Source organism: Stegostoma tigrinum, chromosome 3 (genome assembly GCF_030684315.1).
Source record: "Stegostoma tigrinum isolate sSteTig4 chromosome 3, sSteTig4.hap1, whole genome shotgun sequence".
NCBI lineage: Eukaryota > Metazoa > Chordata > Chondrichthyes > Orectolobiformes > Stegostomatidae > Stegostoma > Stegostoma tigrinum.
Genome location: NC_081356.1, coordinates 88,239,338 through 88,256,771, shown reverse-complemented (window position 1 = coordinate 88,256,771; position 17,434 = coordinate 88,239,338). Strand labels below are relative to the sequence as shown.

General features: G+C 43.3%; 1 protein-coding gene across 2 annotated transcripts in view; it reads right to left on the bottom strand.

Moving 5' to 3' along the window:
* Positions 1–17,434, bottom strand: part of ell2 (elongation factor for RNA polymerase II 2) — a 118,509-nt gene that overhangs the window by 53,484 nt on the left and 47,591 nt on the right. For both annotated transcript variants that reach the window (XM_048527467.1, XM_059644739.1), the window contains one exon: positions 12,892–13,013. In XM_048527467.1, the coding sequence (XP_048383424.1) occupies positions 12,892–13,013 (122 nt within the window). The remainder of the gene's footprint in view (positions 1–12,891; positions 13,014–17,434) is intronic.

The window sequence follows — 17,434 nt, the reverse complement described above, 5'->3', positions numbered from 1 at the left end:
GCAGTTGTTTATTGTGAACTGAGTGTAGGTGTTCTGCAACTGAGTGTAGGTGTTCTGCAAAGCGGTCCTCAAGTCTCCAGTTGGTTCCCCAATGTAAAGGTAGCCACACCATGTACAGCAGACGCAGTATACCACATTGGCGCACGTGCAGGTGAACATCTGCTTGATGTGGAAAGTCATCTTGGGGCTAGGATGGGTGCGATGGAGGTGGTGTGGGGGCAAGTGTAGCAATTCCTGCGGTTGCAGGGAAAAGTGCTGGGTGTGGTCGGGTTGGAGGGGAGTGTGGAGGGGTCAAGGGAGTCCCGGAGAGAGTGGTCTCTCCAGAAGGCAGACAAGGGTGGGGATGGAAAAATGCCTTTAGTGGTGTGGTCGGATTGTAGATGGTGGAAGTGTCGGAGGATGATGTGTTGTATCTGGAGGTTGGTGGGGTGGTACGAGAGGACTAGGGGGATTCTCTTTGGCTGTTATTGCGGGGGTGAGGTGTGAGAGATGAGTTTGGGAAATGCGGGAGACACGGTTGAGGGCATTCTCGACCACTGTTTGGGGGGCGGGGGGCTGGTGTGCGGGGTTGCGGTCCTTGATGAACGAGGACATCTGGGATGTACGGGAGTGGAATGCCTCATCCTGGAAGCAGATGTGGCAGAGGCGAAGGAATTTTTGCAGGAAGGTGGGTGGGAAGTGTATTCTAGGTAGCTGTGGGAGTCGGTAGGCTCAAAATGGACATTGGTTTCAAGGTGGTTGCCTGAAATGGAGACAAAGGTCCAGGAAGGTGAGGGATGTGTTGGAGATAGCCCAGGTGAACTTGAGGTTGGTGTGGACGAAGTTGGTCAAATGGATGAGCTGTTCGAACTCCTCTTGGGAGCATGAGGCGGTTCCGATACAGTCAATGTAACGGAGGAAGAGGTGGGGCTTGGAGCCAGTGTAGGTGCGGAAGAGGGACTGTTCCACGTACCCTACAGAGAGGCAGGTATAGCTCGGGCCCACGCGGGTACCATGGCCACCCCCCTTTGTCTGTAGGAAGTGGAGGAATCGAAAGAGAAGTGGAGGGTGAGGAAGAGTTCGACTAGGCGGATGAGGGTGTTGGTGCAGGGGGGCTGGTCAGGCCTGCGGGGACAGGAAGAAGTGGAGGGCCTTTAGGCCATCAAAGGGAATGCAGGTGTATAGGGACTGGACGCTCATGGTGAAAATGAGGTGTTGGGGATTGGGGAATTGGAAATTCTGGAGGAGGTGGAGGCCGTGGGTGGTGTCACGGACATAGATAGGGAGTTCCTGGACCAAGGGGGAGAAAATAAAGTCCAGATAGGTAGAGATGAGTTTAGTGAAGCAGGAGCAAGTGGAGACAATGGGTCGACCAGGGCAGGCGGGTTTGCGGATTTTGGGAAGGCAATAGAAGCAGGTTGTGTGGGGTTGGGGAACAATGAGGCTGGAGGCTGTGGGTGGGAGGTCACCTGAGGTGATGAGGTTGTGAATGGTTTGGAGATGATGGTTTGGTGCTCAGGGGTGGGGTCATGATCCAGGGGGCGATAGGTGGTGGTGTCGGAGAGTTGGCATCTGGCCTCAGCAATGTAGAGGTCAGTGTGCCATACTACAACTACGCCTGCCTTGTCTGCTGATTTGATGGTGAGATTGGGATTGGAGCGAAAGCCTGCACGTTCTGCGGGAGAGAGGTTGAGGTGATTGATATCTCAACAGCAGTTGGAGATGAAGAGGCCAAGGGACGGTAGGAGTCCTGGGGATGGTGTCCAGGAGGAGGACTTGTGTTGGAGGCAGGTGCAGGGGTCAAAGGAGGGAGGGTTAGGCTCACGGTTAGAGAAGTAGGCGTGGATGCAGAGGCGGCGGAAAAACTGCTCGATGTCCAGACGTGACTAATCGTCTCCTCTCCACCTATCTTCTCCTCTACCCATCTTCAGTCCGCCTCCCCCTCTCTCCTTATTTATTTCAGAATCCTCTCCCCATCCCCCTTTTCTCATGAAGGGTCTAGGCCCAAAATGTCAGCTTTTGTACTCCTAAGATGCTGCTTGGCCTGCTGTGTTCATCCAGCTCCACACTATCTCAGATTCTCCAGCATCTGCAGTTCCCATTATCTCTGATCTCCATTCTATACTGTTTGTTCTTACATCCCTCATCCTCCAACTGGACTTATGTCAGCAGTTGAAAGTCAGTAGTTTTACAGCATCCTGTTGGGGTATATTGTCCCACATTTACTCAGATCGATAGTTGAATAAAATGAGATTTTAAGACATTATCAGTTAGAAACTAACATCAAATGAAAAAGCCTCTTACTGCCAGACATTACATAGCAAAACTACACCATGCAAAGATAAACATATTTGGTTTAAGTACCTATGGTCCATCTTAAAATGTTGTTCATAATGCTTTACAACATTAGGAAGCTTATCGTGAACCTTAATATGAAATTCAAAAGAAAAATCTTAAAAAGGTTTGGCAGAAATAATATTACATTAACACTTTTCAAGTCATGCCATTTTTGACTTCTGAAATTTTAAATAGCATCCATGGGGTTTTGGAGCTTTTAAGCAAGAAACTGCCTGCCATTTGTGACCATCACACGAAAGGATAATACTGAGCAATAGAATATCTTCCTCACTTTAGAAAAAGCAGATGTAAATCAATATTCCCTTTCTAACCTATCACGTGTTCTACTACCGTAACAGAGAAATGCAAGTGGAATTGTACCATTAAAATGCCAAGTACCAACCATCTCCAATAACAGAATCTAACCATTACTTCTTAAAACTTCAATGACAATATCCCACTGAATCCCTTACTACCAATCTTGAGAGCTATCACTGCCAAGAAACAGGACTACCCATATAAACACTGTGGCTACAAGAACATGTCAAAGTCGAGGAATCTTGCAGCAAGTAACGCACTTCCCATCTCCCCAAAGCCTGTCCACTATTTAAAGGGCACAAGTCATGAGTGAGATGGAATATGCCCCACTTGCCTGGAGAGGTGCAGCTCTAACACTCAAGCAGCTCGACATCATCCAAGTCAAAGCAGTCTGCTCCACTGCTACATCTACAAGCTCTCCGCCGCTGTCAGTAGCAGCTATGTCTACCATCTATATGATGGACTGCACAAATACACAAAAGCTAAGATGATAACTTCCGCTTAGAAAGACAAGGGCAGCAGTTACATGGAAACACACATTTGCAAGTTCCTCTCCAAGCCACCCTCAAAAATATATCCTTTGCTGCATCAAAATCCTGGAACTCTTTGCACAACACTAAAATGAACTGCTGCAGTTCAAGGCAATAGCTCACTATTAGCTTCTCAAAGGCAACGAGGGTTGAGCAATCAATGCCAACCCAGCTAGAATCCATGAACAAACAATAAACATGCAACTCTAGACTATCCCGTGGGCTCTTAATGATGAGATATAAATGCTGCCTAACCAACAGTGTCTACATTACATGAAAAAAGTTGAAAATAGTACCGAGCAATGAACGAACAGAAGTTGTGGAAAGCACTCAGGCAGAGTTTCTAATAATTTCAAGCTTAAGGTACAGTGTGGGAGGTTGATTGGATGGGGGTCATTAATTGTACAGAATTAAGGAAGGCAGTGATAAGGGATTTGGCAGAAGAAAGGAAACAGGGACAAAGTTACACGATGTTATGGAGATGAAAAGGTAGAAACTTACACAGAGAACAGCACATTATGCTATTTTGAGATGAAATTGCATCATCCCCATTTTGTGTAGAGGTCATATTTATAGGTCTATTTCTTACAGTCAGCAGTTGAAGTTGATTAACTTTATGTTGACTATAATTAAAAACCCATTCTTACGTTTACCTACTTCTTACCCTGGTGCAGTATGCAGCCAGTCAAGGCAACCAGGAGAGGAAGTAATGAGGCTTAGAAGCCATGCCTCTTTTGATGTCCATGACACAAGATGTTGAGATTCCACAGCCTGCAATGAAACTGAGGTTGGGAATGGAAAGGGAATTGTCCAACAACTAATTTTGAAAGCAAATTTATACAAGGTAAAGGCTTTCCTGATATAGCTTCTGCCGGAAATAATTTCTACCTTGGTCCTACATAGGCAACTGAAAGTTCTAAATAGAATGGTATAAGTTTGTAGGCAACTTTAGAGATCAAATTTAATAATGCAGTGACACTGGACGCAGTTCAAAGAGATTTACTAAGGTGATTCCTGTTATGAAGGGCTTCAAAGTTCAGAAATCTGGAAAATCATAAATACCAGTCTTGTTCAAGTGAGGTTGCAAGGATTAGTCCAGCAAATACAGACCAGTCTGTTTTACTTCAGGACTGAATAGGTAGTCACACAAAAAACAACTGGGTTGATTCAGAGGCAGCATGGAATTCTACAGGGGAAATTACATTTGACTAAATTGCCAGACTTTTTTGGAGAGGTAACAAACGCTCAATGATGGAAACACTATTGACATGTGCATCAACTACCAGAGGCATTTGATACAATGTCAAACAACAGACATGAGGCAAGTTTTAGCTCATCTAATAAAAGGGACAATAGATTTACACAGATACAAAATTACCTATATAATAAGGAGTAGTAATCAAAGGATATTTTTAAGGCTGAAGTGGAGTGTAGTGGAGTTCCCCAAGGGTCAATACTGGGACTGTTGCCTTTTCTAATATTAATGATCTGGACCTGTGTGCTCAAGGGACAATGTCAATGTCAAAGTTTAAAAGTTCAATGACAAAACTTGGAAGCAACGGAAATAGTGAAGACGACACTGTAGACTTCCAAAAAGGATGTAGACAAGTTGGAGTGGATGCATAGATAAACAGCAGATGGGATTCAATGCGCAGGGGGGAATCTAATGGAGGTTTTGAAAATCATGAGGGAACTGGATAAGGAGAAATTCACTGCATGCAAACAGATCAAGAACGAGGGGACACATGTAAAATGTAAGGTCGGAGTCACCAACATACAATGTGGAAACAGACCCTCCAGGCCAACTCATTCATGCCGACCAGATATCCAATATGAATCTAGTCCCATCTGCTAGCATTTGTCCCATATCCCTCTACACCCTTCCCATTCATATACCCATCCAGATGCTGTTCAAAAGTCTTAATTGTACCAGCCTCCACCACTTCCTCTAACAGCTCATTCCATACATGTGCCACCTTCTGCATGAAAAAAATTCCCTTAGGTCCCTTTTAAATCTTTACCCCCTCACCTAAAACTAGAAGGTATAGGTTTAAGAGTGCCTCGCTCTGGGGAAAAGACCTTCGCTTTTTACCCTATCCACGGCCCTCATGATTTTATAAGCCTCTAGATGGTTATCCCTCAACATTTCAAGCTTCAGGGAAAATAGCCCCAGCCTATTCAGCCTCTTCCTATAATTTAAACCCTCCAATCGCAGCAACATCCTTGTAAATCTTTTCTGCACTCTTAAGTTCCCCTATAGTAGGGGAGACAAGAATTGCACACAATACTCCAAAAGTGTCTGAATCAATGTCCTGCACAGCCACATCACCTCCCAACTCCTTTTCTCAATGCACTGACCAATAAAGGCAAGCAAACCAAACACCTTCTTCAGTATCCTTTCAACTGAGGATTCCACTTTCAAAGTACAATGAACCTGCACTCCAAGGTCTCTTTGTCCAGCAACACTTAATGGTAAGGTCCTGGGGAAGAGTACAAGTCCTGCTCTGATTAGCCTTTCCAAAATGCAGCACCTCATTTATCTAAACCAAATTCCATCCGCCCTCCTTGTCCCATTGGTCTATTTGATCAAGATCCCATTGTACTCAGAAGTAACCTTTTTCCCTTTCCACTACACCTACAATTTTGGTGTCATTTGCAAACTAACCATACCTCCTATGTTCACATCCAAATCACTTACATAACTGACTAGGCAGTGGACACAGCACTAATCCCTGTAGCCCACAGGACTCCAGTCTAAAAGGCAACCCTCCATCACCACCTTATCTTCTACCTTTGAGCCAGCTCTGTATCCAAATAGCTAGTTCTTCCTGTATTCCATGTGATCTTTGTTAGCCAGTAAACCAGAAGGAACCTTGTCGAACACCTCACTGAAATCCACATTGAACATGTCCACCACTCAGCCATCAATCCTCTTCATTACTTCTTCAGAAAACTCACGTCAAGTTAGTGAGACACGATTTCCCATGCACAAAGCTCTCTCCAATCACTCCTTGTCTTTCCAAGGAAAATGCAAATCCTGTCGCACACGGTTCCCCCAGCAAATTGCCCACCACAGATATCAGGCTCACCATTCTGCAGTTCCCTGATTTTCCCTTACCACCTTTCTTAAATAGGGGCACCACGTTCACCACCCTCCAGTCTTCTGGCACCTCACTTGTGGTTATCGATGATACAAATATCTCAGCAAGGGGCCCAGCAATCACTTACTTAGCTTCCAGAGTTCAAAAGTACACCCGATTAGGTCCTGGGAATTTATCCACCCTTATGCATTTTAAGACATCTAACATCTCCTCTTCTGTAATATGGCCACTTTTCAAGATGTTGCTATTTGTTTTCCCATGTTCTACATCTTCCACATCCTTTTCCACAGTAAACACTGATGCAAAGCACTCATTTAGTATCTCCCTCATCTCTTGCAGTTCCAAACTTAGGTGACCTTGCTGATCCTTAAAGTGCCCTATTCTCTCTCTAGTTACCCTTTTGCCCTTAATGTATTAATAAATTCCTTTTGGATTCTTTAACCCTATTTGCCAAAGCTCTCTCATGTCTCCCTTTTGCCTTCCTGATTTCCCTCTTCACTATAGTCCTACTGCCTTTATACAAGGTTTCACTTGATCTCTGCTGTCTATACCTGACACATGCTAAGTTCTTTTTCCTCAACCAAATCCTCAATGTCTCCCTACACCTTCGAGCCTTGCCCAACACCCCCCCCACCCCCACCAAACAGGAACATACTGACTCTGGTCCCATCTCATTTTTGAAGGCTTCCCACTTTCTAGTCGTCCTTTTACCTGCAAACATCCGTTCCTAATCAACGTTTGGAAGTTTTTGCCTAATATATTCAAAATTGGCCTTCCTCCAATTTAGAGCTTTAACTTTTAGATCCAGACTGTTCTTTTCCATGACTATTTTAAAACTAATAGAATTATGGTCACTGTCACTGCCCCTGCCCCCCACCCCGCAAGTGCTCCCCCACTGATCCCTCATTCACCTGCCCTGACTTACTTCTCAACAGTAGGTCATGTTTTGCATTTTCTCTAGTAGGCGCAACCACATACTGAATCAGAAGCTCGCTTGTACACACAAATTCCTCTCCATCCAAGCCTTTAACATTATGGCAGTCCTGGTCTATATTTGGAAAATTAAAATTCCCTTCCATAACCACCCTATTATTCTTACAGATAACAGATCTCCATACAAATTTGTTTCTCAATTTCCTGCTGACTATTTGGGGAGGGGTGTGGGGTCAATAGTACAATCCCAATAAGCTGATCATCCCTTTCTTATTTTTCAGTCCCAAAGAACTTTTTTAGACATATTCCCAGGAAAACCCTCCCAGAGTACAGCCATGATGTTATCCATAACCAAAAACGCCAAACCCCCCCTCCTCTCTCGCTCCATTTTCTATAGCATCTATACTCTGGAACATTAAGCTAGCAGTCCTGTGCATCCCTGAGCACGTCTCTAATTGCTGCAATATCCCAGTTCCAACCATGCTGAGATCATCTGCCTTACCAGTTAGGCCTCTTATACTGAAATAAATGCAGTTTAATTTATCAGTCCTACCTCATTATCTGCTTTGTTCTTGCCTGTTTGACTTGCTCCTTTTGCCAACTATACCAATCCGAGACTGCCGTCTTTCCTCACTATCTCCCTGGGCTCTTCCAACCACTCCTCCCCACCTCCCCCAAATTTGGTCAAATCTTCCTGAGGAACTCCAGTAAATTTCCCCGCCAGTACATTAAGCCCTTTCTAATTCAGATGCAATCCATCCTTCTTATACAAATCACTTCTATCCCAGAAGAGATTCCAATGATCCAAAATAGTCAATCCTTCTCCCCTGCACTAGCTTCTGCAGCAAGCATTCATCTACGCCACCCTCCCACTCCTTCCTAGCTTTAAGGCGAGAAGTGGGGGGGGGGGGGGGGGGGGGCGCTGCAGGGAAGCTTTTCCACACTGACTAGTTAGGGTGTGGAACACACTGGCCTGGAGCTGTGTTGGAGACAGGCTCCTGTGAGGCATTCAAGGTGTTACTGGATTATTTAGATAAAAATAGAAGTAAATAGTAGGAGATCAGTAGAAATTAATGATGCTCATTACAAAAGCCCGTGGATAAACAAATGAACTGACTGCCTCCTTCTATACTGTAACTAATCTGCAACTAATCTGCAATTGTGATCATTAACTACTATATAGATTGGGCCTTTAATCATTGGGGTATTGCACCCACTATACCTTGAAGCTCCATCCTGGAGAGATCGGTATGCAGAATGGTTCTGCTGAACAAATATTTGTGTTCTTCATGTATAGTTCAGATTCCTACTCCAAGTCTTCTGTTGGTGTATGGTGTGGTTGATGAGGTCATATTTGGAGTATTGCGTTCAGTTTTGGTTACCTTGCTATAGGAAGGATGTTAAACTGGAAAGAGTGCAGAAGAAATTTACAAGGACCTTGCCAGGACTCAAGGGGCTGAGTTAAAGGGAGAGGTTGGACAAGCTAGGATTTCTTTTCTTACAGAGTATGAGACAAAGGGGAGATCTCATTGAAGTTCTGGGTGGCACAGTGGCTCAGTGGTTAGCACTGCTGCCTCAGTACCAGGAACCCAGGTTTGACTCCACCCTCTGGCGGCTGTGTGGAGTTTTCACATTCTCCCCTGCATGGGTTTCCTCCAGGTGCTCCGGTTTCCTCCCACAGTCCAAAGATGTATAACATGGGTGGATTGGACATGCTAAATAGCCCATAGAGTCCAGGGATGTGTAGATCATGGAAAAATGTAGGGGCAAGGGAATAAGTTGGGATGGGATGCTCTTTAGAGGGGCAGTGTGGACTTGTTGGGTCGAATGGCCTGTTTCCACACTGATGGGATTCAATGATCCTATGAAGTGTATAAGATCACGAGAGGCAAAGATAGGGTGAAGAGTCTCTCTCACCAGGATTGGGTGAAACAGCTTAAACTGATGCCCTCTGGTTCTCTAAGAGGAAAAAGAACACATGGGAACCTGAGGGGCATCATTTTTACACAGAGCGTAATACACATGGAATAAGCTGCCAGCGGAAGTGGTTGAGGCAGGTACATTAACATTTAAAAGGCATGTGGACGAATACATGGATATGAAAAGTTTAGAGGGATATGGGCCAAGTGCAGAGAAATGGGGTCAGCATGGACCCATTTGGGTCAAAGGGCCTATCTCAATGCTATAGGATTCTATTACTCTTGTGGAAGAATAAAGACTGATCTTTTTGAAACATACAAGTTTCTGATCAGGCTTGCAGACTAGTTGTTGAAAAGACTTGCTGGGGAATCTTGAACTCTAATTTAGTTACAGAAAAGACCACACTCATTTAAAACAAAGGTGTGTCATAATTCATCAACAGATCTAGTTAAGAGGAGGTAAACTTTTGAAATATCAGCGAGTTGATGGTTCAAATCAGCTTGCTTGAAAAGAGTTGAAGCTTGGAACATACCAGCCATAATCCTGTTGAACGGCAAGACAAGCTCAATGGATCAAAAGGCTTACTCCAGTTCCTATATATCTTATATTCTTATACAAGTCCTCGATGGCAGGGTCAATGTTGGAGAATCCCAGTGGTAGGCAGAGTAATGTTGCCCTTACCACTAGAAGCCTGAAGTTAACACAGAAGTACCGTGCTTTTTTTTGAACACTTAGAGATCATCCAAGTCCCAATGCTCAACAGCAGTGGTACTCCTATTGGAGGAACTGAACCATAGTCAATGAACAAGAGGCAGTTTTAAACATCTAAGACATTTAATGCTGTCAACCAACATGTTATGTTAAGTGGGTTTAACCAATCCATTTTATAGACTACCTCTGCAGCCAGAAGGTACCAACTACTCATCTCAGTGAGGGCACATTTTCAAGCCAGATTTGAGGCAAAATGCGCACTAACCCATTGTCTAACTCATGCCTTCCGGACTATTGTTTCACATGTGAATTTCAAGCACCCAAGCATGAGTGTTTGCTAATTCTAATACATTAGTTTTACCAAATTGAAGTATTGGAGATTATTTGTGCAGTACAAACAACATACCCACATGGCAGAAAAAAAGAGTAGGAACATATGCATTTGATATCAAATTAAGACTGCAGCAACAATGACAAAGTTCTTGAAATGATCCAGCTACTCATGAATTCAACTATTTCAGATTGCAGATTAAAACAGAATTAACAGCTATGGCTGAGAATGATTTAAAGTAAAGGGCTCACATTTGTGCCACTCTACCCCCACCTCAATGAGCTTCATGCCACCACGTCATGGAGCTTTTCTGTTGCCTCCATGCCTCCTTCTTCGAAGATGATTCTCAACCACCCTCCAGGAATCCTTCTCTCACCTCCAAACTTCCTCCTCCTCTTGGAGGCCCACTGCTGGCCTCTCACCTGCCCTGGACCTCTTCATTGTCACGTTGGGGGTAAGCATCAAGAGCCTTGGTTTCTCCATCCACCTCTCACCCTCCGAGGGTGCAGCACTCTACTCTCTCCGCACCAGTTTCCATTTCACTATCAAACCCACTGGCAAAGGCGAAGTGGCGGTGGTCTGGAGGATGGGCCTTTATGTTGTAGAGAACTCTGACACCACATTCTACCTCCCACTTGAACACAACCTCACCATGGCCCATCAAGCCACCGTCTCCCACATTGTCCATGACCTCATTGCTTCTGGTGACCTGCCCTCCACCACCTCCAGACTTGTAGTCCCACAAGCCCGACTACCCCGGCCAACCCATCGTCTCCACATGCTCCTGCCCCAAACACATCTGTTCCTACCTTGACTCCATTCTCTTCCCCCTTGATCCAGGCACTCCCAACTACATCTGAGACAGAAACCACACCCTCTGCGTCTTTGGAAGCTTCCGGTTTCCTGGCCCCCAGCGCTTCATCTTTACCATGGATGCATATTCCTATATACGTCCATATCCTGCAAGGATGGCCTATAGGCCATCAGTTCTCTTCCCTCCCCAACAGACCCAACCCATCCCCTCCAGCAAAACCTTCTTCCTGGCTGAACTGGTCCTCCCATCTATAACACTTCCATCAGATATTTCCCCCCACTTTCTCCAAATCCAGGGGATTCACTGGGTACTCACACTGGCCCCAGCCACGCCTGCTTGTTAGTCAGTTATGTTGAACAGTTCCTCTTCAGTATGTATAACATTACTGTTCCCCAGCTCCTGCCGCTTCATCGATGACTTAATCATTGCCGCATCCTGCACCTGGGCTGAACTGGAGCAGTTCACTGACTTCACTAACAACTTGCCCACAAATTCACTTAATCTTAGACATCTCCCTCCCCTTTCTGTTGACGGTTTACAAACAAACTCTCAGACTCCCACAGCTACCTAGACTACACCTTCTCCCATCCTCCATCGTATCCGCTCCAATAAGGAGATGTACCACTTACAAGCATCCTACACGTCCACCTCTTTCAAACAGTGCTCCCCCCCCCCCCCGGTCATTCAGTCAGCCCTCTGCTCCACCTCCTCCATTTTATGCTCCACAGTTCTTGACGGCCCTCCACACCCCCCTCAACATAACAACGGCAGGGTCCCCTGTCTTCACTTTCCATCCCACAAGCCTCTGCATCCAATGTATCATCCTCAAATACTTCCATCAACTCCAATTAGACCCTACTACCTGGAACATCTTCCACTCCCCACCCCGCTGCCTTCCACAAGGACCATCTTCTCTGCCACTCCTTAACACACACCACACTCCCTACTAACCACTCCGACCTGCCTGGTACCTTCCACGTAACTGAAAAGGATGCAATACCTGCCCACATGCTTCCTCCCTCACCTCCATCCAGAGCCCTAAAAATAGTCCTTCCAGGCGAGATAGAGCTTCACCTGCATCTCCTCCAAGCTAGTCTATTACATCTGGTCCTCCCAATGTGGTCTTCTCTACATTGGTTGAGAACTAAGATAGAAACAACGACTGTTCCATTGAGAATCCTTGCCTGGCCCCTATTGGCGAGCATAACCACCTAGACACTGCCCATTTCAACTACCCACACCCACACCAACCCCTATTCCACCTCCAACATGTCCTCCCTCAGCCTCCTGTGTCGCAGCGAATCAGAATATAAAAATCTGAAGAATACCTTAGCTTCCACCTGAGCACCTTAAGGCCCAAGGGGCTAACATTGAGATCTCCAATTTCAAATAACCTTCCCACCCAAATCTTTGCTTTCCCTTCCAGCCCTACCTCCACCCTTTGACCCTCCCTGCCAGCCACCAATGGGATTCCTCCCTCCCATCAACCAACCAGGTTGTATCTATCAGTGTCCACCTATCACCCCCACACCCAGTCCTGAAGAAAGGATCATACCCAAAACGGTGGCTTCTCCTTCATTCCAGATGCTGCCTGGCTTTGTGTTCTTCCAGCCTCCTGTCTAACTTAGGTTCCAACATCTACAGTTTTTTGTCTCTAAATGAAGATTTAAATAACCTACCAGATTCTGAACAAATTCGAAGCATCCATCATATATGCCTTTAGGTCAAAAATGTATCAAAAGTGAAATCAGAGTGTAATGGAATGCACATCCAATATTAGGTTCAACCATATTTTGATTAAGTTAGCTTCCTGAATCATCAAGAACTGAGGGTATAACATATATAGCTGAATAACAATCTTTCAATGAGTCTTCTCACTTGAGTAAGCTACTGTAAAGAAAAGCCAGTTTACAGTACCTGGAGATATATTGCTGGACACAATCAAAACTTCCCTGAGGGTTATCTTTTCCGACATTGGATACATAGAAGTCAAAATTTCGTGTGTCGTTGTGGGCATCTGTTCTTGGAATCTTTATTAACTATGGAAAAAGGAAAATACAATTAGCAAAGATTTAAAAATAACAAATTAGAATTGAAGATTTTCACTGGATAAATCAATCAACACTCCTTTTCAGCACACTGCTTAGAGAACAAAGCAACAGAAGAGATTTAAAAAGTATTGCTAACAACATTTATACACAACGGACTGGATGAAAAGGGGACTCCGCTACTACAATTGAGCATGTTTAATGTGCTATCAAATTGCAACTGTCTGGTTATAACATTTCCCTTACAGGATAAATGAAAAGTTCAACTTAATTATAAGGTACTTGATGGCTAATCTTACAAGCTCAGTTGCATAGTGCCAATTAATTTTTGTCTTGACAATAGTTTCAATAGATTACTCCGAGTGCAAACCGGAAGAATCAATGTCCATCCATAAGGAAGCATCTACTTATATGTCAAAGCTTTTGATATGATTAACCAAGTGAAAAAAATGTTTTCTTCTTTATACTGTGGAACCAAACATTTTTAAGCCTGTCCCACTGTTCACTCAGAATATGGCCAATCCTCTACCATAGCTTAATTAATTTTCAGCCATAATTTTTGATGCCACTTACTCCAACAGAATTCTTTCAAGCTTAGTCTAATCTTAAATTTTACTTGGGGTATCATCCACAGCTTTGAATGTCTTCCAAATTCCTACTATCTTTTGACTTCACTACTAAATGACCTAGCTCAAATTTAAATTTTCAGCATTTGACTGGCAGAGGACATAATTTCTATAAACCTGTTTTTTAAAAATACTACTGGATTAGCTCAGAGGTAATTAAGCTATATTTAAAAACATCTACACATAATTTAATAATCTTCTGATTATCTAGAAGGGTTCAAGAAAACATGACAGTTCTGACTGTATTAATTGTTAAACTAACCTGAAATATAACTTCCACTTCGGAGCTTTGCAGCCTTCCGTTGAGTTCAACGAGGCACCGTCTCCCACGCGCTTACCCCGGCCCGCGCACACACACACACACGCACCATCTGTGATAACACTCTACCCATTGTTAGCCACTAATAGTCCCCATTAGTGGGCATTCATTCTCCTAGGCTGGCCACGGTCCACTTATTTATCTGTCCAACTGCTCTTTGGGCTATCTCCTCCTGGTGCTTACTCCTTACCTGTACACCCCTTCCCTTTCTTCTGCATAAAAGGAAAAAAATTTCTTCCTAGCTACCATTAGTTTTGGAGGAGGCTCACTGGACCCAATACATTAACGATTTCTTTCTGTCGATACTGCCAGACCCGTGGAGATTTTCCAACAATTTTTGGTTTCGGTTTAGATTTCTAGCATTCAGTTCTTTAGTTATTTTTTAAATAAACACACATACATAATGTATATATACACAAATTTATATTTATATTTATATATAGTATAGCTTTCGCTATTGGGACTTAAAAAGCTTTTTAAAACTTCCATTTTTAACATTGTTTTCAATGGTTTGTGGAAAGGCAAACACTTTTTGGCTAACTACCAATATCAAAACTTAACTCAGAAGTTAGACTGGACATTGCATAAGTATTGTTCTAGCCAAAGAGCAAGAAAAAAACCAAAATCCTGCTGCCAATGTATTAACCTCACAGGCAAATGTTAGATGATGACTGTTATTGGACAACACTTGCTAAACAATTCAAGTGCACTGATAAGTGCATTAAATCAGTTTCAGACTATGGCAGCTGAAAAACTTGCTAAAACATACAAATACTCAATATGCAGGCACCTGACCTATACAGACAAGTATAAAATTCAGGAATTGTGCTTTCTTTAAACATAAAAGCTCAAGGATAGACAGTTCCTCAGTGCATTTCATGGTAACTTTACTAAAGCTGGCCTGCTAACCAATCAGCACTTACGTAATTTAAATTGCCAAATTTCAAATGAAGCATACTCAACTATTTCTTATGGTTATGTTCTTACAGCATTGATGTCATCATTGCTCTGATTTCAAACAGGAAAAGCTCCAACTTTGCTTATTTGCTTAGATCTCTTGCCTTCACACAGTTGAAGTTTGATTTTCCTCCTTCAACATTTCAGCTTGCAATTCTGAGAACAGTCCATTAACCCTTAACCACACTTCTGTTTTTAATCTCTTTCCTAGCCCCAAAAAAGGGCAAGATATCCTCTGCAATGACTTCTGTCCATCACATACCATCTTTCCACTCAACTGCAGATCTAACATTTGTCTTTTACCTCTGTGTTCCTACTGTCAAACCTTCGAAACATATCTTCCAGTTGAACTTGTGCTATACTTTCAACTTGGATCATGATGCAGTCTCCTCTACAGCGCAAAGGCCAAACAAAAATTGTGCCTCTACATTGCAGAATACTTTCAGTCCACAATTAAGAGTTTCCAGCTTCCTGTCATTTTAATGCTGGCTCCTAACTCTGACATCTGCCTTATACACTGTTTCAATGAGTTGAGTGCAAACCCAACAAACAGAACTAACTGTAAGTTTCTATTAAGCACTTTATACCCTTCCATATACAATGAGTTCAACAAACTCAAATTATAGCTTTCAGCCCCTTTGCTTAGTTTGCAAACGTTGACAATTCAATTTTTGCCACCTGAATGAGGGACCGTGTGTCCTGGCAATTGGCCAATTTTTTTTCCATCTTGCATAATCACTTTTGACACAATATCTCACGCCTTCCTCTCTCCTTTTCCTTAATTCTAAACTAGCTTACATATCAAATGTTTCACACATTTGACAATAGATTACCAATCTGAAATGTTAACACTAACTGGTTTCATAATAAACAGCCCGGTGTGTGGTCTCAAGTGCATCTTTTCTCTCCCCCTGTAAACTTCCATGCATTTCTCAATCTATTTTCTTCATGTACATTAAAAAACAAAATATATAAAGTAAATAAATTCCTGCATTTGACATGGAAGCACAGGTAGAGAGGTGGTGACAGTAGTATTTGGTACGCTTGCCTTTATTGATCGGCGCAATGAGTATAGGAGTTGGGAGGTCATGTGGCTGTGGTTAGGTCTCAAGACACTGGTTAGGTCACTTATGGAATACTGAATTCAATTCCTGTCTCCTTGCGATAGGAAACATTATGAAATTGGAAGGGTTCAGAAAAAGCTTATAAAAGTATGTTGCCAGATTTGGAAGGTTTAAGCTTTAGGGAGAGGCTGAACAGACTGGGTTTTTTTGCCCTGGAGCGTCAGAAGCAGAGAAGTGATCTTGTAGAGATTTACAAAATCACAAGGGGCATGGATAAGGTAAGTAGTCAAGGATTTTCCCCAGGGTAGGAGTCCAAAGCTATAGGGTATAGGTTTAAAGGGGAGAGGAAAAATTTTAAAAAGCAGCCTAGGCAGCAACTTTTTCATGCAGAGAGTAGTGCATGCATGGAATGGGCTGCCAGAAGTGGAGGAGGCTGGTACAATTACAACATTTAAAAGGCACCTGGATGGATATACAAATGGGAAGTGTTAAGTGAGATATGCGCTAAATGCTGGTTGGGACTAGATTACTTTAGGATTTCTGGGCAGCATGGATGAGTTAGACTGAAGGGTTTTGTTTTGTGCTGCACAACTCTATGGCTCCAAGTCTGAATGTCTGTGAAGATACTTTAAATTCGATTGGCTGAAGAATCAGTGTTTCCTGCTTTGCTCACATGGCACAGAAGCCCAGTAGAGAATGCTGTGCTGTAAAAAAGCATTCGAATTGTGCATGCATTAACAGGAATTTGCTAATCCTTTATAGCTAATAAACAAAAATTTAAATATTACACCTGAACAAATTTATTAAAAATTAAGTAATAAAATGAACATCTTACAGCCAAGGTATTTGGATTACTGTGTAAATTCAAATTTCTAGAAGCTCATCCATTTGATTATTTTAGGATAGGCTTCTAAACAAACCAGAGACCTGAATCAATAACTAACACAGAGAACCAGAGCTCAAATTACAAAATGGCAATATGACAGATACTGTACAAAATATTTGGGAACAACAGCTGGCATCAATAGGAGATCATGAAATTCTGATATTTGCAAATTTCAAACTGGTTTTCCGATGGTCTTTCAACAGAAGCAGTCTGTCATACATTGTTTGCCCATGTGACTCTAGGCCCATACCAACCTACTGACTCTGGGGACTCAGGTCAGTTTATCAAATTTTAAATTCGCACGAGCACTAGGACTGGGGCTCGGACTAGGACACAGGCATTGCTGGCTGGGTGAGCAACGTTTTAGTTTGCCCTCAAAGTGGTGAGGCTGAGCTGCCATCTTGAAATGCTGCAGTCCACATGCTGTAGATTGACCAAACATGCCCTTAGGTGAGAACTCCAGGATTTGACTCAGCAACACAGCTAAGGAATAGCAATAAATTTCCAAGTCCAGATGGGGAGTGGCTTGGAGGGAAATTTGAAGATGGTGTCCACAGGTA